At 41.7% G+C, this 13,886-nt stretch overlaps 1 protein-coding gene across 1 annotated transcript in view; it reads right to left on the bottom strand.

Moving 5' to 3' along the window:
• Nucleotides 1–476: 476 nt before the first annotated feature.
• Nucleotides 477–13,886, bottom strand: part of PRKAR1B (protein kinase cAMP-dependent type I regulatory subunit beta) — a 516,439-nt gene continuing 503,029 nt past the window's right edge. Inside the window, exons 11-12 of the mRNA XM_086940549.1 lie at nucleotides 6,282–7,961; nucleotides 477–6,223 (exon numbers count right to left, since the gene is read on the bottom strand). Of these exons, the coding sequence (XP_086796675.1) occupies nucleotides 7,789–7,961 (173 nt within the window). The 3' untranslated portion in view covers nucleotides 477–6,223; nucleotides 6,282–7,788. The remainder of the gene's footprint in view (nucleotides 6,224–6,281; nucleotides 7,962–13,886) is intronic.

Here is a 13,886-nt window from a genome sequence, read left to right on the forward strand (position 1 = left end):
TGACAGATGTTGGGTGCGGCGACTGCGGTGTTTCTGGCCCTTTGCTACCCCCAAAAACAGAGAACAATTTGGAACCGATGGGTGGCATATGGTGTGATTGATCTTCCCCCCTTACCATCCTCTGACCCCTGACAGGAACTACCACCTATGCACATATCCACTGACCAAATTGTTACATACCATGCCATAGCCCACCATTCGGTAAATGTACCACCTGCACTTTTACTGGGATCTAGCACAGTCAGCATTTTGTTTACGTTATGTCTCCTGCATATTTCGCAGGTATTGCAATTGTTTGAAAATGTCGGTATTCCTGATTTCTTTTGCTCCTTGCAGTTACTTGTGGGGCTACGGCCCAAATCTCAATGGAACAACCAAATAAAATGTGTTTAAAAAAACTGTTCTTATAAACATTCATTTAAATCTGAGACTCTTTTAGTAACTTAAAGTTGATGTATTATTTTCATTAATGCATCTTCAATATTCCAGAGTATTTATTCAAAGCACAGTTCTGCTCCATCACTTAACCCGAATATAACAGGTTTAAAAATACAGAAGATGTTTCATTGCACATACATCAAATAAGAACAGTAAGGCATTCAAAGGTTACAGCAGATTTCACATTTTAACCATCAATAATTCATATTAATGTGCCAAATCTTTCTACTGCCTACATTAATGATATTTGTCAGTAATGAGGCATCAACTGGCAAAAATATTAACTTTACAGGGCAATGACTTACATCTGTCCTTGTTATGCACCAAACCTTGAAACAAAACAATAGCAGAAGGAAAACATGTATGCAAAATATTGTAAATTAGAATAGCATCTCCTAAGAAAATAAATTGCACATGTGAGGAACATGAAAAGTTACAGAGAAAAAAAGGACATATGTCTAGCTGTCTTGATATACATTTCCATGACCTACTAATTAAAAAAAAATCCATTACAAGCTGTAATTCAAAGTGTATCAGGTACAACACATGTGTGTGCTTCATAACATTGTACATGCCAACCATGCAAACCAGTGTCAACCCTACTGCAGAGGTACTGACACAAAAGGGAAAGGGTATCTCACTTTGCAGTCAGTTTGCATTTGAAATTTTCATCAAGGTTCATTCAGTGTGAAGTATGATGATTCTTCACTGCATGACCAATACCCATATGAAAATAAGTTTAGACCGCCACTAGTATAAATACAATTTGTAGCGTTATTAGGTTATTAGTGTTTTCAGTCATGACCAACGTAGAAGGGATAAGTACAGGTACAGGTGTTGCCTCGAAAAACAAAACAATAATGTCTCTAGTTTAAAAACTGGGAAACCACATTTCTACATATTATCTCATATATGTTAGATGGCTAAACTTACAATCAATGAAACTGACAACATTCGATCTTTTTCTACTTTGATGCTTAGAACTATGGATAAAAGTTCCTCTCATCACTCAATTTCAAACCGGCCCACTCCATTAGTGCTTGAATAATTTAGTAAAGCCTAGTTCAGCTTTTAAAATACTTAGCAATGGAAAGTAAACAGCTTCAATGTATTAGGGGCTATATTGGGTTATACTGTAAGGTTTTCTTTTTTAGACTTTTTAGACTTTTTACATCATATCAATTTTAAGAAAATTCTCTAGACGTTTTCAAATAGAATGGCCAGAGATCCACCACTTCGAGAAGGTGATAATTTATAATTGTCACTGTTACTTTAAAACCAATTTATTTCTACAGCAAATATTTAAAGCCTTTTGCTATACAATTCATAAACTTCAGCTTCCAAATGCTAGACAGGAGGATTCTGTTGGCTCATCATACATGCAGTGGCAAAAGCACTGTTTGCAAAGGGGACTTAGATAACAAATGGAATATTTCAAGTAACCTTCCTTGCACAAGTACGTTTTACTAATTTGCAGTAATGCATGCACCAGATTAAGGTAATTTCAAGCAATCTTAATTTGTTATTTTCAGCCCTAGCTATACATTAAAATTGCTCAAATATTAAAATACAGGGCCACTTTGGTAACTCTAGATTACTCCATGCCATAAATATTTTGGGTACGTCATGGATTTAGATTAAAGGACTAAAATTAAAGTTAACAGTAAGGCAACAGGCTTTACTAAAACAACTTGTTAGCTGCCCTCGCCTGTAACACTAACACGAGATGGTCTCAAGAGGACATTTTTCAACCCCCAAATGGCATGTTTTTGACTGCAAATGTATTCGCAAGTCTTCAAATAAAAGTGTATTTAAGTGTGCATTAGACCTATCTCCTTTTGAAGATATTACAAAATAACCATTACTGAAAAACAATCATAATATATATTTTACTGAAAGCTAAATCTTTTTGACGAAGCAATTGTTAGAGTTTCCAAGCTGTTACAAATGACCAGTCACTATTGATAGGTGGGATCATCTTATGAGTTTCATGCACTTGCTTTTGAATACTTGGCTGACTTGTATTAACTCTATATGCCTACTGAACATTTCTGAGCATATATTAGTGAACTATTTGTAAGCATTTTCTTCATTGTGGCCGTCCTCAAATTCTGTGAACTGCTTCTTGTCTTTGAAACATCGAGTTACAAAAAAAAAGCATTGTAATTCTGTATATCAATCAAAGTGTGAAAAGTAGAAGTCTGCATTTTCTTTTTACTTTTAACAATATACATCCAATCTCAATTTTCGTCCTTTCCGCTATTTTGCTTCTATGGATGGCATATCCACATCTTGGATGGAGCATCGGATACACCAGAGAATTGACTCTTCTCTACTTCAACCAGGAACATTTCTTTCTGAAAAAGCCTCTGAATCCTTAATGATTGTGAGGGTGGTGTTGGGGTCAAATTCTTAAAGCCTATCGGAGATTAGCTAGACTTTCCAACTCAACTTCCTTCACACTTTTCTCCAGGAAATATATCGAGTATCGAAGAGCATTTTCAATATGAACACCCCTGCTTTGCTCCACAGCACCCATTGTTGATATAGTTGTGTGTGTACCCAACGCAAGTGTGGGGATGATATATGAGATGGTGGCGATGCACTTCTTAGCAGACCAATGAATGCGGATAACATTGCGTGTAGAACGAATGCAGAGGTAGTGTGTGTTTAGAAGAGTGCACTATGCTTATCAGTATATGAAGTGAACTCCATGTTAACCAGTTGGTTGAACAGGGTATTGGTCATTTCAAACAAGTGTCCACTAAAGCACATTAGCCCTGAAATGTGGTGAAGAAAGCATCATTAGATGAAACTTCAGATAAACAACAAGCCTCAGAAGAGAAGGTTGGGCAGGCTGCAACACTGTGTTCTGAAAGTGCTTATCCTTTGTACTGTGGGAATCTGCAGCTTGAGGGCAACAGCTTGGATTTCTTGTAACATGGAGTGCCTCCACCAACCTCTAGCAACCATGAGAATTAATGCCAGGGGGCTATATTTTGAAAGTCTAAATCACAAACAGTAATTTCTTAAGTGGAGCAACTTACCATGCCACAAATAAGAAATATTAATAGAATGTCTTCTGAAGTCACTTAGTGCTGCCTCAAAACAATTACGTGGGTGAAAGAGCACCTTTCATTATCTAAACATCAAAGCTCCACATACTGAATGGGTATCAGTTTTTTTTACTAGGAATTGCGCAAGTTACAGATATGAGAAATGCGTTCACACCTCCGATGATCTTGCAAGTTCAGTAATATGAGAATGCTGCAAGCTCCTCCTGGATACAGTGAGATTGAAGCTGAAACACCTAGGGACTGGCTATTGTTTCATCCTTTCGCCTACCTTTAAAATGACTTGTGATGATGGAAAACAAGGATCCAGAGAAGCTACAGGACAACTTAAGCTCAGCTCTATGTGTCAGATCAGACCACTCCTGCTCTCTCCTAGCATTCATTTTCTGTGTCTGCTATTAACCAGGATTCCCTTCAAGCATAAATACACCAATATGCCTTCACACCTCCTATCCTATACCAGTGGGAGTGTTCATACAAGCTGCAGGCATTCAAGGCACCTGTCCCCATCACTGTCTATGTGCTCTCTAAGGACTGCTGCCCATTACTGAGGGCTTAGACCGATGTTTTGAATAGCGGCAAACATCCAGCCAATTTGCCACTTCAGAATGATTGTAAAGTCCTTGTATGTCCTATACTCCATTTTCCTTTCTTTTCAGTCTCTATCAGTAAATCTGATTGTGAAGTTATCAGTGTGCTTTCAAAACTTCCATATTCATTGTCATGCAAACATGCATCAAATTCATAATTATTCATCTTCGACTTATTCCTCATCTGGTTTTCAATTTTGATGTATAGTTTATCCCCTCTCTACAAGATCTAAGGACCAACCCTTCTCTTCTGTCATTTTGACCACACCTGAAAGGCCATCTCTTTAGCTTTAGCAGAATTTATTTATCCAAAACTGACACATTCTCCATCCTAGTCCTCGAACCCAACTTTCCTATGTTTCTGCTATATCTATGTTGTTCAACTGTAAAGAACCGTAACGCATTCTAGGTGTAGGAGCGCAAAATAAAACCATTAAATAAATAAAATATGATAACCGGGAATATTAAATACATACCCACCTATTAAAAATATTTACAAATCTCTGTTGTTGCAGAACCTCAGGGCCTCTTGCTACTTTTAGTCTCCAGAGTGCGTAGCAACTGTTTCTGGCAGTGGCCTTATGAATCAGTTCCTAGGTATAAGCGTAATGTCCTTTTGTATATATAACTCCCGCATAGCCTGAAGAACAACGAATGATCTATCATGTAAGAGTGTGCAAAAGATGGAGCATACATTGAATCAGGATTTAATATTCTTCCATTTGTGATATTATTGAATAATTCATGTTTCACCATAAGTATGCTTAAGGCACACTGACTGAATTTGATAATAAGTGTGCATTTGGCTGAGCGACATTTCCTATGAATTATGTTCCCATTTCCCATTCACGAACTGAAAGGTAGTGTTTACAACATTTGTATTAGAGGAAAAGAATGTTATGGTTAAAATAACATGGTTTATTGATTCATTCTCTCCCCTTAGCTCTCTATCTGACACCTTTTCCTCAGTTATGAGGGATGAAATGAAGGCTACCTTGAGAGGCAAAAACACCTCCTACTTGGTAAACAAGTGGATGGAATGCACAAAGCCTTCACCCATTCTGTGGAATGTTCTCATTGTTCAGAAGAAATATTGAAGAGAAGAGTAGTTCTGCTTTACTAAAAGTCAACATTATTTTATTCAATGTGAATACCCATATCATGTACAGCCGATGTAAAAAGACTATTTACCTGTAAGCTCAGAGAAGAGTTATTCGTGATTCCAATGAATACTCATTGTGGATGTATGAAGCAGGGCCCAGGAAATATAAACTTGTAAATGTTATATTAAGCATTATACACTCCAGAAGGCTTATACAACGACATGAAACTGATGATGCCCAAAAGGATGCACACCAGTCATCATTCTTCAACCAACTATTTTCCACTTTTGAGAAACGTCTGCAACATTAGACATTAGAGGTGAAAAACAGCCTCATCAAGGAGAAAGGTAAAGATTATGATTGGTAGAACTCACTGGAATGTTTGCTTCAAGGATGCATTATTCACACAGTCCCTGAGCATTTCTCAATCTCTCAACTGACTTTAATCATTTGTCTGAGATTGACACTTTCACGGAAACCAAGCTAATCTTTATCACCTAAGTAGATATGGAGCTCCAACCCCATAATCCAATAGCATTAATCCCTATTCATGAATGACAAGCAGATTTGCATTTGATGCATAGAACCACTGCTACTGAACACATCACCTTTAGTAATGGGTAGGGGGTGATACTGAGGATCTGCTATCCCAATTTCCGCTTCTACCACACAGAAATCTTATTTCACTAAGCCTTCCCTGGACCAGACCTCTCTTTCTTCCCTCAGCTTTACCCACAGTCGACTATCCTTTACAGAGTTTTAGCCTACTTATGTTAATCTTTTTCTCTCAAGATGAATGCAAAGATAAAGTATTTAAGAGTACCAGTGCCACTCGTAAATGTTTTGGCACTGCAATGGGGTTTGTTAAAGAAAATGGTGAAGAATCCTTTCTCTGGTAAGAGGATGTTGAATGGTTTATCAAATGTCGCATGGATTCTGAGCATGATTAACCTGGCCCGTCACGGGGCCAGGTTAATCTGCGTCCTCTGGAAAGCACCCACCTATAGTCCTGCCCCCTCTTAACCTCCTATTCCCCTACCCCATGTTTCTTTTGTCTTAATAAAAATGCTTTAAACCTAAAATGGTTATACTTAGAACGAATGTGAGTTTTCTGCCATACATGAATGTCAGTTTGTTCACAGAGCTAGCCCCAACTGAATGCACAACTATGCATCTTTCTTCGTATTACCATGGCCCGCAGATTGACCAGGAATACATCTGTGTAACAGTATGGTGTGTTATTTCGGGAGGTCAAGGGTAGGCACCTCAAGGAGCATACTTAAGTATCACTGCGTACTTATATAAAGAGACGTTAATGGTTAATTATTTCACTGGCTGCATCTATGCGACCTACTATCACAATAATGTGATTTTGACATTAAAACTGGATTATCACTGATATTGCATTTGTTCCTTTTAAAAAGCGAATAACATTGTTATTTTAGTAATGGCTTTGCTAGTTGTTCAGTGTAATGCTTGAAAAGTAGTTTGCTTTGGTTTAACCTCTCCTACTCCTGACACTGTTTTGTGTCCTTGTATTTATTACACTAGGAGCTTTCTTCAAGAGGGCATTATTGATACTGTAATATGAGGAGGGCGTTATTGACGCTGTAATGTGGACAGTTTATCTGTGGGTTTTCTTAGTATACATTTTTGCTAAAACAGATGGCTTGGCTATGTTACTACTATCTATTAAAAAAGTCAGAAATTATATAAGCAAATTAAATGTTTTCTGCACGCTCTAACAATTTAGAGGATGGAAGTCCTTTGGAAATTGGCTTCCTGGATTCAACAGATTCGCATTGCTATGGGGAAGGGGGGGGGGCAAAGGGGGCGGTGGGCAATAACATGCATTGTACTGGTGACGGAGACATTTTCTACTGGAAAAAGGCAATTTTGCACTGCCATTAATCAACCAGTAAAAAAAATGACATTCACTGTCACCGAACAAGAAAGAAATTGTAGTAGATGTGGAAAACGCTGGAGGAAAACTGTCAGTCCACTATCACAATATTATTATTCTGTCACCAGTACAATGCATGTAATCCTGCCCTAAATGTTTGCAGCAGCAGACAAATTGAATGGCTTTAAAATGTGGAGGAGGCCATAAGCGAACGCGCATGCAGGTCTGAAGGAAAACAATCTGCAATGGTTATCTCTGTAAACAGCAGTGCTAAACAATGTTATGATTTGTCGCTTTATAGAAATGATTTGGTAGTGATATGTGAACTTTCAGAATGTGACACCAAAATTGCTATACATTGCTGCAGGATTCACCCATGATATACTTGAGTGAAAGGCATCAGAGAAGCGAGAGGAGGTGGATAAAATAACTATTAACTTTAAGTTCCAGTCAAGGCATTTAAATAGTAGGGAGAGGAAGGTGCGTTGGTTTACATGCAAGATTTCACTTCAGATTGGACCCCAAAATGTTTGCACCCTCTAAGTGTGGTCCCCTGAAATGTATATCTGCGGCACTGACAAAACATAAAAATACACAGTACTACATATTTCTCATAAAGCTGCACATGTCAAATTTAAGAGCACAAAGGAACACATAGGCAGCAATCCTGGTGGATCATCTTAGACTGTTAGGGAAATGAAGCTGTTGTATCTTTGAATGTTCCTCTTAAGAATTTCGGACGCCGGCCCGAGTACTCGTTCGAAGCGTGGGCGATCCAACCTCACACATTTCAGTGGTCCTCGCGCCACCACAGTCGCAGCCCTGGGTCGATTCAGCAACAAAGCTATTTCCCCTAAAAGTAGGAATGTACATTCAGTTATTGAAACCCATCCAGCCCACACTCCTTATATGCTATCAATATCTACAAATCAAACAGTGCGGGTCCGCTGTGCTTAGCATCAGACTTTGACTCGGATCAAGAAAAATAAATGTCGACAAGAGAGAAAAGGAGGAAATATAGGAAAATAGTGAGAAAGGGAGAGAGGGGGGATGAAAAAGAAGCAAGAATGACCGTGTGTTGGAAAAAGAGGCATGATGTGGAGTCATGGCTAGGCACTCTTGTCAACCCTGAAATTTCGCAGTGCTGGTGAGGGCCTACTGAAGAACATCTTGGTGCCTATACACTTACACTTTTACAAATCAAGCACTGTAGGAGGGTGAAAACAGAGATGGATTTTTAAAAATTCTATCTCGTCCACAGGCCTACTGCAATCTGGACATCAAATGTAAGTAAATTTTTTAGGACAGTTGATACAGTGTGGCCTTACAAGCCCCCTTATGAGTCAACAGAGTGGTAGCACTTGGGCAGTGGTGTACTGTCCTGCCAAATTACAAGTTTCACCTGGTGAAGGACAGCATCACGTAATACCTACTGAGTTTCCGTGCACATTTTTCAAAAGGAAAATATGCACTGAAATGGGCCAAATATCGGGGAAATCGTATGAAATTGCACTCAGTAAATTTAGATCCGCTATATATTCCTTGATTCCTCCAAACCTGTACGTGCATTAGGAACGCTTCCCCAATTTAGGGTGCAGAAAGAACAATAGTTACTTACCTGCAATCTGTGGTTCTCCAGTATTGGTGTCTTTCATAGATTCACATGCCTAAATCATTCCCCGTCATCAGAGTGGGAGTCCCACTGTACATAAAAAAGCAATAATATGCCTATAATAACTAAAAAACCTTGGTAATAACCAACTAGGAAGTAAAGTAGCCCTAAGCTACAGGAGCAAAAGCTCCCACACTCATGACTATCCTAGTCATTTTGTATAGACCAAGCTGCAGCCAATCAGGCGACAGCACCCACTAGAATGTTCTCCCCAGAGGCTCAGGCTCTCAGATTTTCCGGCACTGGAGTGAAGCCAACATAATCGCCTGAGGAGCCTCTGAGGGGAGGTGGGCGGGTGCATGTGAATCTATGAAAGACACCAATACTGGAGAACCAAAGATTACAGGTAAGTAACTATTGTTCTTCTCCAGTATTGGGGTGTCTTTCATAGATTCACATGCCTGAATCAGAGTAGATAGCAGTACAAAGCATAATGCTCATGGACGCTCCTTGTATCATAGTACATACGCATGCTTTGCAAAAGAGAATAACATGTAAAATAAGCACCTAAAAGAGCATAGAGGAGGGAGAACAGAGGCTCACCTTATTTGAAAAGATTGCGTAGAACTGCTCGTCCCACTGAAGTATCTGCATCACTTGCAGAATCCAAACAGTAATGCCTGGTGAACGTATTTCTGCTGGACCAGGTTGCTGCTCTGCAGATCTGATGGAGAGGCACACCAGCTAAAAGAGCTGAGAAGAGGAGACTGCTCTTGTAGAATGTGCCCTAGGCAAAGATTGTAGAGGCCTTCCCACTTGTTGATGGCACAGACTGATTGCAGAGGACACCCAGCAGGCTATGGTCTGCTTGGATACAGCGTATTCCTGACATAGCATTCCGTATGCTACAAATAATTGATGTCTTTCGCAATGTTGCATTTCATTGGAGATAGAATTTGAGACATCTCCTGATGTCTAGGGAATGCAAGGTCTTTTCTGCCGCTGTTTGCTGATTAGGTTAAAATGTCCTTAGAATCACTGGCTCATTAAGATGAAAGTCAGAGTGACCTTTAGGAATGTAACTTGGATTGGTACGGAGTACCACTGAATTTGAAGTGAATTGTAAGAAAGGTGACTTGATGGTGAACACCTGAATGTCGCTAACCCTTCGTGCTGACATCAGTGCTAAAAGTAGAGAAACCGTCCAAGAAAGGAACTTGAGATCCACTTTATGAATAGGTTCAAGGGGACTCGTCATGACACCAGCAAAATGGCAATTTCCAGCACAGGAGGGGAATTGCCTTAGCAGCCATAGTGTTAATCGAAAGCGCATCACCGCATGAGTCCCTGTGGGGAATCCAGCTTGCAAAGTGTGGGCATTTTCGGTTCTGAATTGTCGGGGTGACCCCCACTCTCGAAAGACTCTGTCCAGAGTCAGTTGATGGCTCTCCCATTTGTGATTGGATATTGCAGATCTGCTGAGAGAATCCGCTAGCACATTGGACATCCCTGGAACGTGAACTGCTGTAAGATTTATCTTGTGATCCAGAGCCCAATCCCAAATCTCCTGGGCTTGCTGAGAAAGAAGGGCCGATTTTGTACCCCCCCTGCTTGTTTAAGTAAAGCATACTTGTTGTATTGTCTGTCCTGATTAGAACTGTGGACCCCTTTATTACTGCTCGAAAGGACTTCAAGGCCAGATAAATAGCTCTCAGCTCTAGCAGATTTATGTGCCATTTCTTTTGCTGCGTATTCCACTTCCCGTTGACAGTCATTCCCTGAAGGTGTGCCCCCAATCCTTCGAAGGAAGCATCCGTGGTGATGGTATAACTTGGCACTTCCGTCAGGAATGTACATCCTTCTTGCAAGTTTTTTTTTTAATCCACCAGTGAAAGGCTTCTTTCATACGGTAAGTTATGCTGATCCTGTCGTCGAACGACCCCGAAACCTGCACCCATTGGAGGCTGAGTTCCTTTTGCAAAGGTCTCATTCGGAGACGACAGTTGGGTATCAGAGGGATGCAGGATGAGATCATCCCTAGAAAGGATTTGAACATCCGAACTTTCGTGAACACACAGGGCACTGAACGAAGACCAAATGGGAGAACCTTGAATTGAAAATCCTTGCCAGCCACTCTGAATCTTAAGAACTTCCTGCGCCTGGGAAGGATTGGTACATGAAAATAAGCATCCTGAAGGTCGAGGGTGGCCATGTGGTCTCCTTTGGAAAGAAGCTGGAGGATTTCTTGAAGTGGTAACATCCGGAAGGATAATTTTTTGAGGTATTTGTTGAGGGTCGAGGATAGGGCGCCATTCTCCTGACTTCTTGCGTATGAGGAAGAACCTCAAATAGAACCCTCTTCCTTTTTGCAATTGAGGAACTTTTTAGATTGCTCCTTTCCGAATCATTACATTTATCTGGGAGAACAGCTCCTTGATGTGAGCTGGTGGTGGACCTTTTGGAGGAGAATTTGGAGGGGTTTTGACGAATTCTAAAGCGTTGCCCCTGGCCACTACATCCAGGACCCACCTGTCCGTAGTAATTTTGGACCAATTCGAGAAGAAATGGGATATTCGCCCTTAACTTTGGACCTCAGGATGGGCAGAGGTGGTGGCAAGTGGTACGTCTCATTGCTTTCTGGAGGAATCTCGTCCCTGGTAAGAAGGCTTCCTTTTTCCTTGCGAGTAATTGTTCCCTCGCTGTCCGTATGTTTGTTGTTTATATGGTTGATACCGCTGGTTACCTTGTGAGGACTGGTACGAGCATTGCTGAGAGTAGCCCCCTCTACTGGAAAAAGATCCACGTCCTTTTGCACCACGAAAGGACGATTTACGAAACTGCAGGCTTCCCAGCGACCTTGCAGTTTCTGTATCCTTCTTTATTGTCTGCAGGTCCTCATCAATATGCTGGCCAAAGAGAAACACCCCATCATAAGACATATCGATGATCTTAGCTTGGACCTCCTGGCGAAAGGATGTTGACCAACCCTGCCTTCTCAGCGCTTCTGCCCCGCCAACTGCCGGAAGCCTGTAGATGCCACATCTACTGCTGCGTCAATCATCTCTGCAGGCGTGCACTGTCCTTCATGCAATATTTTCTTAGCTTCTGATCTCTGGAAGCTTTTCAATATATGGTGAGATATCCAACCACATTTGTCTATCATATCTCCCCAATATTGCTAGGGAGTTTGCAGCACAGACAGTAGTTGCAGCTATTGTTGAAACTTTTTTGCCAATGGAGTCCAGGCGTCTGCCATCCCTGTCAGGTGGAGCGGTTACTTGGAAAGATGGGTTCCTGGCACGTCTCTGGGTCGCTTGGGTGACCACTGACTCTGTCTTTGATTGCCCTATAAGGCATGCAGGTGAGGTGAGAGGTGCCTTATAGTTTTTGTCTACACGTGGTAAGACTGCAGGTAAAGAATTTGGAGTTGACATGATTTTAAGTTCCTCCTTCCAGATAAAGTCTGTTATTGGAATCGTCTTCACCTGTCTTTGTGGCTGATCTTTAAAATCATATAAGAAGCAGTCATCCTGTTTGGTTTCCATAGAGATTAGGAACCTTTTCGATGCTCTTTCCATTATGAGATGGAATCCACCAATATCTACAGGCGGAGAGTTCACGGTATGAGGAGCAGTAGGTGATGGGGTTTGCGTCTGGTAGTCATCCCACTCCGACAGTACAGATTTATCATCCACTTCTCCTTCTTTCCTGTCGTCATCAGTGGTTACAGCCTCCTGAGTATTGTGTGATTGTGCCAGAGAAGGTGGAACTGTGGAATGTATTTCAAGTGTTGTTATTAGAGAAGATTGCCTTGGGGGTCTCAACGTTGATGCAGGTGCTGGAGCCATGGGCATTGAAGGGACCGACCCTGCTGATTCAGATGGAGGAAACCGGTGATAGTAGTCATCCAAAATATACTGCAAGTTGTTGAGGAGAGCTAACGGCATCTGTGCTGTAGGCACTGTGGCAGGCGCCTGATCCATAGGCTCAGGAAACTGCTCTTCCTCAAGATCTTCATCTTGAAACTTTATAAGCAGCTCAGATGGACTTCTGGCAGCGCGGAACCTCTCATCCACATCAGACTGTTCTTCGTCCTCTTCTGAGTTTAAAAGTTGTTCAGGCAACTTCAATGGGGAGAGAGTCGCTAAGGAAGAGCCTCGTCTTTCCAGTAAAGAAGCCGCTGTAGAAGGCGAAGCGAAGGAGGCAGCAGATGGTGAAGCAGACCAAACCTGTAGTTCTTTACACGATGAAAGAAAAGGCGTCGACGGACGAACCGTCGACGGTGCCGTCGACGGAGATGGTGTATGGACTGCGGCCACCGACGAAACAGTGGACATCGTCGACGGGGCAATCACCGTCGACGATGCTTTCGACGACGAGGCAATCTTCGTCGATGATGTCTTCAACGACGAGGCAGTCTTCGTCGACGAGGCACGGTGATCTTCGTTGACGAGGAATCCGTCGACGGGGTGACTTTTGTCGACGGGCTAGGCGCCGTCAAGGTGCTCTTCGTCGACGATGCGCTCGTCGACGGGACCTTTTTTCTCTTCGTCGATGAAGGCGCGTCGGCGATTGAAGGCATTATCTTCGTCGACGAGATGGGTCGAATTGAAACTGAGACCAGCGCCGACGGGGAAGAAGCCGAAGACATTATCATTTTAGGTCTGGGTGAAGAAAAGGTGACCGTCAACGTTGAGGAAACGTCAGAGATGGTCGTCGACAAGGTCGTTTTCTGAGATAAAACTTTCTGTGACAGTCTTTTTGATGGCAAAGACTTTCCAGACTTTATCGGGGGCGTACTAAGTCCTGACCTTGAAGGTGGAGAAGCCTTTTTTGCGGTAGAGGAGGAAGGCAAGCTAGAATCCTTGGTGGATTGAGCTTTTCTCAACACCTTAGCCCCAGGAGAAGATACCTCTTCCTCAATCTTCCTCTTTCTAGAGGACATAGTTGACCACAAAGCCACACTTCCTACCTCAGATAGATGGTTGTCCTGGTCCTTGATCTTCTGCAGCCACAGGATAAGACTACCTTCCCTGTCTCTGAGGGTCTTCTGAGGAAAGGTTCTGCAAATCTTACAATCTTTTACCTCATGGTCTGGATACAGGCAATACATGCATTTCTTGTGGGGATCTTCTTTAAAAAGCCTAAGCTTCCCCCAACATTCAC

The sequence above is a fragment of the Lissotriton vulgaris genome, chromosome 10 (assembly GCF_964263255.1).
Source record: "Lissotriton vulgaris chromosome 10, aLisVul1.2, whole genome shotgun sequence".
NCBI lineage: Eukaryota > Metazoa > Chordata > Amphibia > Caudata > Salamandridae > Lissotriton > Lissotriton vulgaris.